Consider the following 16,087-nt stretch of genomic DNA (forward strand, 5'->3'; position numbering starts at 1 on the left):
GTATATGGAGGCAGATGTGAATCACAGGTGAACTACTTCTGGATGATGACAAGGGTGTGAGCACTCTCCCTGCCCTTGTCTTTCCCCTCCCAGTCTCTCATTCTTTTATATATATATTTTTTTTTTTTTTTACCTCCCACCACCTCTTTGCAACAGAAGTAGGCACATTCCAGTGTGACTCTGATGAACCTGCTATGTACTGGTTAATCTGGTTCTCATGTTTGATTTTAATGTCTTTTTTCACCCTGCCTACCCTATGAAACACATACTGCCTCGAGTAGCTTGGAGTGTACCAGTAAGCATATGTTAGAGAGTGAGAAGTGAATCAGAGAACGTGTCTTCACCAAAGATTTGGAAGTGGTAGGAAATGACCTCTTACACTTCTTTTGCTTTTTGGATCTTTAAGCCCTAAGCCACCCTAAATCTACTGTCCCTATAAAAAGCTGCATTTTAAAAGGCTTTAGGAGGCTTGCTGACCTTGCAACCTAGTTTGTAAGGAGTCTGCACCCACAGCTATTAAACAAAATTAATTTCAGCACTTTTAAATTGTTAATCTTGCAAAAGACAACTTGCTTGCTCTCCAGTGATCCTACAGGTCATCATTCTTTGAGCTGCAAGCCATCACCAGGGTTCATGTCTCTGAACATCATCAGTCTGCTTGTGGTCTCCCAAATTCCTTGCAACATTAATTCCTCTGCCCTCCACTTTTCCTACCCAGCAGCTCTTTGAGATCTGGGTGCTTTGTGAACTCTGTATGTGTAGTAGCTATTCACCAGTAGCCATGCCACAGATTATTCTCATTTTAAGGCTATTCTATCCTAAATCAGTGCTTCCAAGCCTCAACTCACAGTAATGAACTTTGGGCAGCAGGACATGAATTCAGGTAGAAAATGACAGGTTTAGTCTTTGGAGTGTTAGGTTTTCTACTGAAAGGGCTACATCTCTTGTAAGTTAAGTTTCTCCATATCCGTGGGACAAATGTTTTTACCAGGTACTAATTTATTTTGTATCTTCTTAAGTGTGTTTTCTCTGCCTGGCCATGAAACTTGGAAATGTTGCCTTTTTCCTTCCAGGTAGTGGTATGTGTGAATGCACTGGGGGTGGGGGAGAAAGTGCGTGCTGTATCTGGTATTATCATGCCTGGTTGTCCCCGCTCCTTCCACCTCTTTTGTCTCTGCCACTCAAGCCAATTTCAGCCGTCCGCCGACTCTCATTTGGGATAATAGCCTCTCTTTTTACTGTTGTCTTGTCATGTTTGATTCGGCAGCACAAGGATTTTAAATTAGCCAAAACGTTTGCATGCTGGGCTTACTCCGCTGCCACTACCAGTTGTAGAGCCACTAAACCACTTGATGCTGAAATTGATGATTGCTCGGAAGGAATAAGAAATTGTTGGTGGCTACCGGGAAGATTCATTCACGCCGAGCCCCTTTTAAGAAACCTAGGGGGGAGGGAGAGAGAGATTTCCTTCATTTTCCTGCTGCCTGGCTGGTGGTTGCATTGTGCTTGTGCCAGGTTCCTGCTGAGTGATTACAGCCTTGCTAGGCTGCGTAGTTCCTGTGATTTCAACATAAAAACAGAAGAAGAAAAATACAGAGGGAAAGGAAGGGGGGGATAAAGCTCCAAAGACTTGCAGTTTGATTCAGTAACGTAGAATTTGTGATGTTTTAACTCGCTGCCCATATATATTTTTTTTTTTTTAAATCTGATTTATTCCCCCTAGCTAGAAGTTTACTTGTTAGAAGTTTTCCCCTGTAGAAGGCTCTGTATCTGCATACCTGAGTTGGTGATGCTAAACCACAGCTGTGTAGTTTTTAGTATTCTCTGGATTAAAAACGACCCATTATTAATGGGATCTGGGATCACCAAGAAACTACAAAACTTCTAATAATACCCTTCAAATCACCACCCCCCCACCTTTCCCCAATGCCTTTTACTTGTCTATATTAGTATTTAAAGGTATGGAGGACCAGAATTTATAAGGGAAAAGAAGATGACGGTGCTTGAGAAACTGTACAAAGAGAAAACAAATGAAGCCATAGAATTAAATGTGAATGACCAGGGTTGTATGAGGGATATAATTATATTTCAGAGCAATATACAATCACATACACAAAGTGAGAGAGGCATCTTTTATTTCTATCTTTATGAAGAGAGAGTATGTTTTGGGTTTTTTTGTTTGTTTGTTTTTTGTTTTTTTTTTTTTTTTTTAAATATTCTAGCACTAGCTTCTGGGTTACAGTTATGATAGGTAGTCAAATGGTCAGAAAAGGTCAGTAAGAAACTCATGTATAATGGCCCAGGATTTCTAAGTCCAAAGACAAACACTATGTAACAGAAAACAGTAGCAACTGTTATTTAAAAACAAAACAAACAAACCCAAACCCTCTATTAACTATATATGCAAGTTCCCAAACAGTTAGAAGCATGGCTTCAGTTATATCATTCATTATAGTGTGTCACAAGTAAGACCCTAAATATAACACATGTGGGAATATGATTGCATAGCACCCAAGACAAGAAAGATGTTCCCATTTGATCTAGTATTGCTAACATTATTATTGGTAGTATTCTAACACTTTTTTCCTGATTATTTAGCCATGTGGTCTCTTGTATAAGATGCCCTTTTTCTGGAAAAAGAAAAAAAATATCTTGTAAATCTGAAGGTGTTGGCATCCAACTGTATTTCTCTTTTGTTTGTAATAAATCATTAAAAAAATCATGTGAATGACTAAAGCCCTAAAAATACAAATCCAACTAAGAGGCCAAATCTCTGGGGCCCAGCAGTGGTGTGCTGTTGTACAAGTGTAGCTCTAAGGGCTTCTGTCTGTGCCAATTAACAGTAGATTGGAAAGCCAGGTGACCATGTTGGGCTTAGTCCTGTTATCTGTCTCTAACTGCTGCACTGTTCAGAATTGCTGATTTCTCTGCAAAATCATGACAGATGTATTACAGGAAAATGTATTGGTCGAGTAGCTAGTGAGAGAGTTAATGCAAGGGATAATAAGTAGCTAAGGCTATGTCCTCCAGCAGACTTTGATGTGGTTTGATAATATATGGGATGGGTCAATCTGCCCTATTAGCAAATGTAGCCAGTTTATGCTCTACATACAAACTAGAGATTTGATAAAGCACTAAATTAGTTTTCACAAGGTATTAGATGTTAGATACTTAATGGGATCATCATGCTTTTGCTACACTTGGTTAAGACGTGTTCTGTAACAGAAGCATGCGGCAGCATGACATTTCACCACGAAAGGAAGCGTGTCTTGTGACTGAATCACGAGTATGGGAATTATAATGTCCAGGCATCGTTTGGCTTCCAAATTACCATGTGTCTGATTTACCAGAGAGTTTCTCTTTTCACATCTGTAGAATGGGACCGTGTCCTTCCCTTTTCTCTTTGCTTCCTTGTGAAGCTTAGGCCATCAATGCTTGTAAAGTGCATTTTTTTTTTTTTTTTTTTTTTTTTTTTTATCCTTGGATGCAAAGGGTGCAAGTAATCATAATTCTGTGGAGCTTTGGTCACACAAGGCTAATGCTGTCCCACTCAGTAGGTGCTGGGAAATTCTCCAAACTTGACAGCAGAGAATTTACAGGTTCAAGCAAATTTGAATAAGAAACCTTAGTAGAGTGTGAAAGGAGAAGCTAGGGTTTTGATGTAATGTTCCACAACCGCGCTCTGCATTCACTCTGTGCCAGTGTCAAACTAGTATTTAAAAGGTGAAGTATAACCAATAGCTCAGTGAATCTAGTAACATTTTTGTACAGCCCAAAATCCACTGGTAAGATACGTCACATGGGGAACAACATTGTTGTCTTCACACACTTGCACCCCTTCTACTGATGGGGAAAGTGGGCGAAGAAGGCGACCTTCCTGGGGCCTCATGGCAAGTCGGTCTCTGAAACAGGTCCTTGGTTTGAGCATTCCCCTTATCTGAGCTGAGGTTTAGTGTACTAAAGAAGGCTGGTGCTTTGGTTAGCTGGTAACACTTTTATAAGCTTGTTTCTTCACTATTGAAGAAAGACCTATAAAATGACTTTTTTTTAGTTCTGTGGTTTTTGCCTTGTTAAATAAAAAGTCTAAAACTGCTGACAGCAGAGTATGCCCACAGCTACCTTCAGGAAACTATGCTTTAAAACCCATTAAGCATTTTGTATTTATCACATGATTCTAATTTTTGCTAATGTTATTTTTCCCTGTGTTCACAGATACTGTTCTTAATTACGTTTGAAATGCATCATTTGACTTTCTCTAACATCTTACTATTTCCGCAAGTAGCCAGTCCTGAATGACCATTGTCAGGCTTTGCACTTCTAGCGCTAGGGAGACATTCCTGCCTTTTTGTGAAATGCAGCAGGAATGTCATATATAAAATGATCCTGTCTGAAAGGATAGAAGCCGCATCCCAATATAGATCACAGTGGAAAATGACTCAAAATTACATGACAGCTTCTCCCCCGTTTACCCCCACCCCCTTCCCTTTCTCAGCCTGTTTCCCAGTCGGACTGCGGGAAGAAATGCGTCGTTTATTGTGACATTTTAGTTTACTGTTACTGATAATCCCTTTGCATCTTTCATTAGCATGTTATTTATAGGATCGCAAAAGGGCATCGGTACATCTCAGCCTCTGAGGTGGTGCTGCCGGTGTCCCAAGGACTGAAATGTTTTTTTAAAAGTGCTGGGTCGCACCTTGGCCTCGGCAGTGGGCTCACCTAGCTCCAACAGAAGCCTGTGCCACGCTTTGGGCTGAAATTCCCGCGTTTTAAAACACGCTGAGGCCCGTGCAGACTCCAGATGCTTGTATAAACAAGAAGACTTTGCCTCATAACTCCTCCTAAGCCTGCATCTGACGAGCCGCTCGGAGCTGGAGGGCTGCGTTTCTCCTAATAAATTCCTTTTTGTGAACCCACTTGTTAGTCAAGCGTTGTGCACACTAACTACAGCGAGGGCCCTGTGTCTTGGGCATAAATTACTCTCGCGTGGCACTGTCTCCGAGCAGCCCCCCAGTTATGGATTACTTTGTTCTCGACTTGACAGGAACATAATTAGAACTGTTGATGAAATCTACCAAATTGTTCCTCCGTGGCCTCAATGGTCAGGAAATTTGGCTGAGTCGTATTTGTCACCGACGTAAAGGCTCTAAACACTTCATATTAACTATGTTATTAATGTGCCCTCTAATCTGTCCGTGAATTGGTAACACTTGGAGTGAGCTTGTGCTCTAATAGTACCTTGTGATGAATACATTGTAATGCTGTTAAAAAGTTTCTGGAGGGTGGGGAAAAAAGCACACAAAGCACCTTAATAAAAAGTGAACATTTCTAGGTTGTTTCTTTTCTCTCTATGTGCATTTTCACGTTATACAGTTTTGTTTTGTTTAATTGGAGATTCATTTAGGCTTTACATTGACAGACCGTTTTCTGTTCTATAGGATTTGCTGACATTTGGGCTGTTTCATTGCCAGAGGAGGCTTTGTGTGTCCCAAAGGAAGTGAGTGATCTGGCCATAACAAATCCTGCCAAAATATTTTAACACCGTTACGATTTTCTAATGCAATGCGTAGTGAATGTGACTAGAAAAGGATGGTGAGTCCACGAAGGGGGTTCGCTCCCTCTCCTCTGCAATTTCTCTGGTGAAACGAGCACGCAGGAGCTGCCGGGGGTGGTGGGAGACCACAGCCAGCAGTGGGGGGGTGGTTTGCCTCCTAAGATGTGTCGCCTCAGATACAGCAGTGGCTCACACTTAATCTTTATACCAACCTTTCAAATTTCGGACCTGCTCTTGAACTTTCTGAGAGTCCAGGGTGATCAGGGACAGCGTTTTTAGTTATGTTAAATGAACATGTTTTGGCTGTTGTAAAGGTTCAGTAAGTTAAAACAAGGAAACGTGTTAGACACTTACAGATGAGAGATAGATTCATGGCCAAAGGTCCTAGAAGTTGGCAAGCTGCTGTCTGGGGTAAAACAAACTCTTACCTTCAAAACAGAGGCAATCTCATACTTCAGTATGATTTTGAAGAACACTACTGTGGCTCTTAACCATATAAGCAACTGTGCTTAGATAAAGTATTAGAACACAAAAATAAGAGTTTTCACATGTAGTGTTCAGGGAATGAAGATAATTCTGACAACCTAATGTTTAGCACAGAGCTGGAAGCATGGCAAAACAGTAATTTAGATCCCTGAACTATTCTCTAAGGCAGCAGGTAAATTAGCTGCTGTTTTTCTAATACGTTGGTGATTTGTTTTTATTAAATTTAATACCACTCACTCATGCTCACACCCACCCCATCGCCCCACCCCCCCAAAAAACCCCCACCAAACCATGCCTAAATTAGTATTTAGTAAACAATTTAAAATCTAAAACCAACAAGCAGTTCAAAGTGTGCTAACTACAGAATATCAGCCACCATCTCTTGTGCCCAATATACACCATGTTGGATTACTCTGGCAATTAGTTTCTGTAGTAAGGTAAACTCACATTTCTTTGGTCATTCTGTGATCACATACTTAGGAACAAAGTAGGTGACCACATGTACCAGCAAGTTTTGCTGAAGGGAGGAAAACTAATGAGAAATAGAAGAGTTGAACATGACCACAGCTTTGGAAGTTGTTCCACATGAGCTTCCACTTCTGTTGAACAATCCCAAGTTTCTGACTGGGTCGAGCTATTTGCCCCTGACCTGTGTTGTCAGGTGCTCAGATGGACATAAATAAACTCGGGCCTTTCAGTGTTGATGGTGTTTTCCACTTTCATGTTTCTCTATTTGTTAGGCTTTGAATACCAAGCAGAATTGCGACTTCTCTTGCCCATCTCCTAAGCCCTTGTTCATTTTTTGCTGGGCTTGCTTGAATTGCCTCTTCCCTGTGGCCACTGTGCATGTTATTTCCCGGGTCCCAGGGTCAAGGATGCTGTTACCAACAGGAGGGAAGTGTTAGCCTGGGAGTTAGGACTTACTTTGAGACTTCATTTTATGATGTTAATATTTGTAAATGAAATGGGAATCTAATTCTGCACCTTTCTCATGCAAATCAATCTATTTCTAGTAATGAGCAATTTAAGTTTTTGTTTTGTGTGTTTTTTTGTTTTTTGTTTTTTTTGTTTTTTTTTTTTTTTAAATATGTAGTTGCCATCTCGGGAAATCAGGATCAGAATTCAGGATGCTCAAATTAGGTGTTAGTGCATACAGATACTCTGTTGATGACTCTATTATTAGAATAAAGTAGACCAGTACTTTCCCTAGATCTGTTTCTTTTCACTGCTTTTGTCTCTTTTTTTCTCTTGCAGTTCATCTTGTCTAGGTTTTTCTTCTATTCTTTAATTTCATCCTTTAATTAATTTCTACTAAAGCCATGGGATCTTGAAGGGCTTTCCAAATAATTAGATCTTGTTACTTATTTGCAGTGTGTTCAAAGCTGAATTACATTTTCTTTTGTCATAATCTTGTTTTATCACTGTTCTAAAATAGGACATTATTTGGTGCATTCTTACCCAAAAGCATGTTTTCTGCTGTTCTGGCTGTACTTCATCTGTTTAATACACATGTGCTACCAAAAAAAAATTTCTTTAAATGAGTATTGTATTATCCTTGAATGTTACTAGTTTTCTGGGCTTGGTGTTTTGGAGATTTTTTTCAGTTTCTTATGAGAATGTCATGATATGTGTACTGTACATACAGATCTAACTCGTGTCATTCAGTAGACCAAAACGCATCATGAGCAGAGCTTAATCCTGATTTTGCTTTTTGTTTAAGAAGTAAAATTACTTCTCCTGCCTGAGTAAGTGGTTCAGTTTCTATAGGTGGGGGATGGGGAGTTAATATCACAATTGGGCCCTCGAATATTAATTTCGTAAAACTATATGATCTTACAGTGTCAGCTGTGAAGAGCATACGCTAGTAGATGCTTGTGTCTGAAATCAGGATTCATAGTTAATCATTCTAAGAAACAGACTTATCACTTCATAAACTCTAGGAAAGACTTTTCTTTTTCAAACATTTAAATTACTCAGCCATTTTATACATTAAAACCCAATTATAACTTACAGGGTATTTTGAAGAATTCTCAAAGCTATTTCTTTTAGGAACTGTACACAGACTGACACTTTAGCACTGCGTAGTTAAGTTTCTCAAGTGCATCTATTTTATTTTTGTTTCTAACAAAATAGGGTTTCAAGAATGTTCATTACCAGGCTAGCAAGTTCAAATCCCAAACAGACATACCAGTTTCAGAACAGGCAACATGTCCCCTAAAACTAGTGAACTGAAGTCCCAGTGTAGCTAATGAGCTCCAGAATATAGCTTAAAAACATTTTATTTCCTTGTTCTGAGATGGTAATGACCAGGTTAAATAAAGGTTTATTCTATCACCTCTCTCCTGTCACATTACACAGACTGCATGCAAAACCATTCAGAGAGAAATAAAAATCAGAATGTGCTGAAGGATTTTAGGGAATGAGATGTACCTATTACTGAATGGAAAAGCTTCTTCTAAGAACCACCTTCTTGGTTCTCAGGGCCAACTTAATTCTTGAGCTGGACTGGCATATGCCAGTGGCATTCTCCTGCTGAAAATTGCCTCTCCTCAAAATGCATAAATCCATACTGTTTCTCAGAGCATACAGCAAACATGATTTGATAGAGTCCAGTTATGAAGTTGTATGTTTCTTGACCTATATGAAATCACGACGTTTCCAAAAAAAATACACCATCCAAAGTTATAGTATAATCTTTCACATTATTTATTTGGATGCTGATTTATCAGCAGAAAGGTATATGTGAATCAGATCACACCAATCTAGGTCAGGAAATGACCAGTGTAATTATACATAATGCAGTAGCTCAGGGGAGGGTATTATAAGTCTGAAGACCTAAAAGATACACATGACACTAGTGCTGCTGTAAGACTACTCACCAAAGGCACCCTTTTCTTGAGCATAGCAATATATTCCCACAGCATTATTCACCTCTTGGAAATTAATAGGATGGTGTTTGGTAAACATTATATTCCCAAATCAAGGCTTAGCTACCCATGGATAGCAAGGAGTTGAAAAGGAGGTTCATAAGATGGAAAAATTCTAATTTAAAGGCCGAATAAGAGAGCGAATAGGCTTTCAAAATCAGAAACTTCTTTCTAAACACTACTGTGGGCCCAGGATCCCCATAGAGGAAAAAATAAAGCAGTTTGCTTTAACAAAAAGAAATAAAAGGGAGCTAGGCAATTGCTGACCCCTCTCTGCATCTTGCAGCAGAGCTGAGTTGAGATGAGAGCCTGATGCTTCTCTTCATGAAGAGACTGTGAATGAAAGGTCGCAAAGATACTAGGATTTACTAAGTAAAGTCATACTTGTCAATAGCTTCTCTTGCTAGATATTTAAAGTTCAAGTGCTTGTTTGCTTTAGTTAAGTGCTCTGAAGTGCTTTAAAAAGCACTGGCCCATTTATATAAACAAATAGAGAAACTCACTGGTAGTCTTTCCAGTCAGAGTGTGTTACCCCATATTTGGATATCCTTCATCGGATCTGAAAATGACTTGTGCTAGCAACTTCTCATACATCTGAGGTTTTGTTAATGGAGTACTGTGCTATATTATTATTTAATTGTAGACATTGTCTATGTTATAACACAGTCTCTCTGTTGTACACCACCATGAGAAAATAGAGAGGAGTCAGTAGCTCAGAAACCTATTTATCTAGAACTTGCGTGACTTGAAAGGAAGAATAAGCTGGAGACATGATTTCCTTTTGGGATATTTGCGGTAGAGAATTAATACTTACATCTCTCCCATATTTTTATTCCTCCTGCTCAGCTATGCTAACTCAGGAATCTCTTTTAGTGCTGAGAGTCAGGGAACCAAATTTAAACACATTCTTGAACCATGGGAAAATCCTGTTCGCACACATATGACCACTCACAGAATGAAAGGAAACTACCAACACCGATTGGTAGGGAAGGTGGTGACTGGGATGGCACTGACATGCTTCCACCCAGTGTTCCCTACCAGTCAGTGATGTAGTGCTTCCCTACCAGTTGTCCTCATGGTAACAGCTGCACCATCATGACATTTCTCTTCTGGAGTAACGTTCTTTAACCTTGTGATGCTGAAAGGCTGAGGATGTCATAAAATTGTATATTGAAAGTTGTCCTCTTTCATATGTATAAAGAAATAAGCATTATTTGGAGGAATCACTGGACACACCTCATCCAGTAAGGTCAAGGGAATTAGCTCCAGAAGAAAAAGTAAACTGAATACCATCAGCAACTACCCCACAAAACACAACATAGTGTGAACAACAGGGATGTAGAAAGGTGCTATCTTAAAACTAAAATGGCATCCTTCATAAAAAAAAAAAAAAAAAAAAAGTAGTTTGTCCTAATAATTTTCATCTGCATGTGTTTTTTTTTTTCACCTACCTCACGTACTGTCTGTGAGATTCAGGGTGTGTCATAAGGATGTGGATTTAGAGCTGTTGCTAATTTAAACTGCATTTAATAAAACACAAGTTTGAGATATCTTACAAATCAGTGAATGTGGCATAGTTTGAAGATTGCTTTTGTCAAGTTTGATTAGCTCAAAGAGAAACCTTTTCTAAATATTGGTTGTGGGATTAATCAGGCAATGTAAGACCTTGAACTATTCCTCATCACAGGAAAACAATGTAATGTATTATCTCTATTGATGACCGGGAAAATGTAACTTCTGAGGATTTAAAATCTGTGTTATAAAGTTTGGACCCAAGGAAAAGCTTTCAGACTGTTTTTTTTTTAAACTGACTTGTAATTTTCCATGTCATACTTCACTTTCTATAATGTATTCCCATATTACAAGCTGATAGAGTACCAACATCATTACATTGAAGAGTGTTCTTGTTGTTGAATCCATTCTCAATTAAATATATGTTTGTTGTGTTTTAATGAGTAGGATTAAACTTTCCTATTCCAAATGTATATCTCATGTTGCTTGCTTAGAAACTTTATAAAGAAGGTGGTTGAACTATTTTTCTGAATGAGTACAAGGAAATAAAATATTCCTTGTGCACATTAAAAAACATTTACTGTACTTAAAAACACTTGTAGAAAAGCTTTAGTAGCTCTGTGCTTTGGAAAAAAAGTTTTAAAATGTGGGATAAAGCTTTCTTGTTCTTTTCTAGTCTTCTCTGCCACAAAGTTATTGTCTTCATGAAAATAAATACTTGTACAGGCATGTGCTATGTCCTGTAAAATACAGGATAAGAGAAGGAAGAGTATCAGTAATATGTTTCAAGCATACCTTAATTTTCATTGGGTGCTCTTTATTCCTTTTTAAGAAATCCCCACTTCCTTCTATAGCCTTTTTTTTTTTTTTTTTGCTCTCCTAGAAATGAAATGGTACTTTGTACTTCATTGCCCTGACTTTTACAACTGTGGTATGCTTCCAGCAAAGCTGCTGCCACCTGTGCCTTTGAGATTCAGATTTGGTCCAACAAAGTTCTGCAGGGCATCTGTCAGGCTTTCTCTCCAAAGTTCAGTGTGAGTTAATAGACCCTGTTTATTCGTCATATTTGCTAACAGAAGTTTGATGTTCACTTATCTTTTATTTCCTTTTACAACTTAACACCTTTCTCACTGGTACAGATCAAATCCTTTCTAAGAATGCTTATTCTTTTGCTTATGTGCCTGCAAAATATACAAACAGGATGGATATATTATAAGCCTGTTGTTGCTGGACTGTTCCTACAGATTTCAGTATGGTTATGTTTTGGTTATTTCCTCCCCAGTCCAACGATAATAATTAGATACCTGTAAGCAATAACCACCAGTAAGTTTGGAGTCTGTGTCAGTAGATGGGCATCACAGTATGGGCAGGTACTGGGGTCACAGCCACACAAATCACAGCAGGTTCTTACCAAACAAAAGCAGGTTCCCTACCAAAAAGAATATCTTTCAGTAAATGTCTTATATTGCTTGTGTAGTCAGTATTGAATTAGAACAGTAACTTTGCAATTTGAATAGCAATGTCAATTGGTATTGCGGTTTGGCTAACATGAGCATGATTTCAGGGGGTTTGGCTCAGCATGACCCTCACCATGTAGAAACCCAAAGTCCTGGTAAATGCTCATCAGCAATCTGCACCCTGGGCCATTTCTCATGAGTCCTGTTACTACAAATAGCATGTAGTAGCTACATTTGGGTATTCAGGTTTTGACAGGATGTGGCTGCTCTTTCTCACTTACCAGATGGCTTTCCATGTACCATCACCTGTCCTGGTGCTCCTTCGCCTCACTAACAGAGTTGTGACAAGAACTGTCGTGATGGTTGTGAAAGCTGCTTTCTGCATGTGGCCTTCTTAATTATCACATATAGGCACCTTTATTTAGCAAGTCCATGTGTATATTACTGTTGCGAATGTCTTATGTTTGGGTACATTCATTTTATATCTTCATTTTATATCACCCATCTGTGGTGGTCTGCAGCTTAATCAGAGAGTTAAACCTGCGCAAAACCTGCTTGATCTCAAGAACAGGCTTTGTATGTCTCTATGGTAGGGTATGAATTTCTTCACACTCCTGTTTGGAGGAACATCTATAACTCAGTTGTGTCTTTGCACTACTTGAAAATAATTCAGTAATCTCGTGCATAGCAATGGAAGTTTTATACTACATCTCCCCATCACCCATCCTCACGCACATTTTCTACATGTATCATTATTATCATCAGCATCTGTCTTTTGAGTGATGATTTATTTGTCTCTAGGTCTCTGTCCCTTTATACAATACTAGATCTAAAATTGTGACTTTATCTCTAGACAGATGTAATCTCAAAGATTTAATACTGGTTTCAAAATTTTATTGCTAATAACTAAATGTGAAATTGCTTTAAATTAACCAATAATTATTTAGAATGAAGTAGGAAAGAGTTAAAAAAAAATTAAAAATTAAAGAAAAAAAAATCCCTTTCCCAGGCAAACTAGACACCCTCCTTCCAACAAAGCTGTTGCAGGAGGTTTCATTGGTATGAATAAATGTATTTATTTTAACACTTTTGTTGTTTAAAATGCTATTGTTTCATCTGAGGTGTGAGGAGATGTGCTAACCTTGTCAATGTGGGTGCAGTAGAGCAGAAATGATAACTGTATATACTTTTTTTAACAAAAATACAGAGTGAGTGTGTGTGTGTGTGAGAGAGAGAGACAACTTATTTAAATCCTGAATACAGTCAGACCTCATATGCATTGTTAAAAAAAAGCCCTAAAGAATTGCATATGGATTAGGGGGATGAATATTCTATTATTTCAGTCTGTTCTGCTGATCTTCTTATTGTGACTTTGCGCTTCAGAAATCTGCCAGGAATTTGGCTTTGCTGTACTAGGCAGTAATTTTAAATGTGTATCAAGCACTTGATAGTGTATGATTTGCGTGCTGTTGCATTCCCATTCCCTAAATTTTCCACCAATTTATTACTTTTTTCATACTGTTTTAATATTTCAGGATGATGAATATATACAGCATCATTAAAGGTAAATAAAAAATGCATGAAATTAAAAAATGGAATATTAGATGTTTCTTTGCTGTAATCCCTAGGTCCAATAGGAATGAAATGTCTCTGTTCTGTCAAGTAATCCCTAAACATGATTAGGGACCTTGTAGTTTCCACATAGCCCACATAATATTTGTATCATATAAGCCTATTTATGTAAGGTTTGAGTAAAAGTTGTTATTAGAAGACCTATAAACCTATTTTACAATTCAAAAAGATATGCTTGCCTCTTAATCTCTCTACTTTTATTATTTTGCTGGAGATGGCAATACGTCCTGAATTCATTTTTCAGAATTCTGGTACATCTTTTGGATACTTATATCGTGCATTAATGATCCCAATGAAAATATATTTTTAAGACAGAGGACTGAGTTCAACAGTTCATCTACTTGTGCAGCTTCTCCTTAAATCCACGTTGGAAGGAACGTGCACCTCTTTCTGGGTCTCTTCTTTGACATCCAGGTTTAATCTGAACAGGGGGTCAGGAGATGTAGAGATTCTTTTTCTGATTTTGGGGAAGGGGAGATGGAAAGAAAGGGAAGGGATTCATTTCTTTTTCTGTTTAAATTATATGTTAATATATTACCAATGGTGTAGGCGCTTCTGGCAGCATCACGGCAAGTTTTAAAATCGGCTTTTGATTTGGCCAGCTAGTAGCAGAGTTTTAAGGAGAAAAGGCTAGAAAGAAGGAAATGGGGAGAAGTTTTGCATGACAGAAGAATAAGACGGGAGAGACCATAGTTGTTTCCAGCTCTTTCTTATGACACAGTTGTGTTGGGGATGCATCAACCCAACACTTTCCATTCCCTGCCTCAGCCTCTTGCCTGGGCAACAGAGATGCCCCTAGTCCCATCTTGTATGTTGTTAGGCTGAATTCATTAATGTTCAGAGGTATTCAGGTTCCATGGTAACACAAGGAAGATCAATATATAAATAAGGACAGTAACTTATATATTTCTGTGGTTTGAGTAGACATTCACTAAGAAAATATTTTCAAATGATAGCAGGGGTCATCTGTGGCAATTCTGTATTTCCCATAAGGAAATTTGAGATTATATTAACCTTGGGCTATCTACTCAAAAAACCCTGTGGAAATACACCTGTATTGCTTCCACACTGCACTGAAATTTTACTTTTATTTCATTTTCGGCAGTTAGGGTGACATTTGAGCAATAGCTCTATTCTTGTATTTATGAACTGAGAGAAGCAAAACTGCTCACTGCTGAGCCCAGGATCCTCTTCCAGGAAAACTGAGATCAATAACTGTTATCAAGTCTTCATTTATAGGGAGTGTTAAATGACCACAAAGTCCTGATGTTCATCAAGTAATAGGGTGTGCTTAAAACCAGGCTGTCTGTCTCCCCCCGGTTCCCCCAACCTACCACACTCAGAACTTTTGATCTTTGCTATCATTTTAAACAGTCATTTTCAGTTATTACATTTTTTTTTTTTAAACTGGAGATAGTGTATTACAGTGGTGCCAGTAAGTTAAAGGTAAGCAATGTTTTCTCTTGCCAACCTCCTCCTTCCTGCTAGGAATGGAGGGTAGGAATGAGATGATGATACCTGAGGCTCGTTTTATGATCCAAAGCAAGGAATTACATTATTATTGCAATTATTTTTGCGTTTTGGTACTCAGCAAGAAGGCAAGTGCACACCCCAACTGGAGCAGAACAAACCCTGAAAACTGAAAGTAAAAGCCTCATGCACAGATGCATTTTCAGATGCCTTTATTCCCTTCCTTTATATTTAAGTGGAAAAGAGGGATTTGGAAAAGAGAGAGCTTAATTTAACAAAATAATATTATGCTTTCAATCCTTAAAATGAATGAATTATTAGGATACTTAGCAGTATAATGTCTTTGAATAATGCTGGTACTTAAGATAGAAAAAAAATGATATTGTGAGTATGCTGTGTTTGCCTCTTATGATGTTTTTACCAATTTGGCATTTATGGGAAGCAATATTATTGTTGCAAAGTTTCCAAATTGCTTTTTACACAAATCTGCAGAAATTAAATCTCCTCCTTGTTATGAAAATGAGGTGATGTCTTGAGACACTGGCATATTAGCACAAATCTGTGGAGACAATAAGATCAATCCTGCTTACAGTTATTGTATGTTCTCTTTTAATAGCTCTTGGAAGCTGTGTTAGGTATAGGCTATCGCACAACAAGGTAAATAAGCGTATGCTTAAGTATGGCATGTGAGCAGCAGCAGGGGCGTCTCATAGGACCTCTTGTGCTTGAAGTTAAGCCGACACCTGACCGCTTCCATGGTGAAGAATTTAGCCCACGACGTGGAGTAGTGTGTGATGCAGGAATAATGGCAAATTATGTAAATTGTAAGCCTTCAGAGAGAACATCACAAATCAATTTCAGGCTCAAAGAAAATAACATGAATGCAAATTGGTGCAGGCCCTGTGAAGATTTTGGGAGATGCCATACCATGTGGTGCAATGCAGATTGGGCTAGTTGTGAAGGTCTTTAGCAAAAACCTGTTGGGGATATTCTGGTTTCTATTCAGAGCAGCTTCGGGAAAGGCCACGCATTTTTGTCTGAGAGGTGGGAAA

General features: G+C 38.5%; 1 protein-coding gene across 8 annotated transcripts in view; it reads left to right on the top strand.

Annotated features, from left to right (window-relative positions):
- The window catches only part of ESRRG (estrogen related receptor gamma), a 406,413-nt gene that overhangs the window by 164,935 nt on the left and 225,391 nt on the right, over positions 1–16,087 (top strand). For 2 of the 8 annotated variants that reach the window (XM_042789772.1, XM_042789776.1), the window contains exon 2: positions 5,436–5,494. The exons of 5 other annotated variants lie outside the window; for them this stretch is intronic. In XM_042789772.1, coding sequence (XP_042645706.1) covers positions 5,436–5,494 — 59 coding nt within the window. Of the gene's footprint in view, positions 1–5,435; positions 5,495–5,569; positions 5,590–16,087 lie in introns of those variants that run through there. One more of the 8 variants, XM_032989304.2, reaches the window with a different exon arrangement.

This window comes from Tyto alba, unplaced genomic scaffold (genome assembly GCF_018691265.1).
Source record: "Tyto alba isolate M040663 unplaced genomic scaffold, T.alba_DEE_v4.0 Super-Scaffold_16, whole genome shotgun sequence".
Classification (NCBI taxonomy): Eukaryota; Metazoa; Chordata; class Aves; order Strigiformes; family Tytonidae; genus Tyto; species Tyto alba.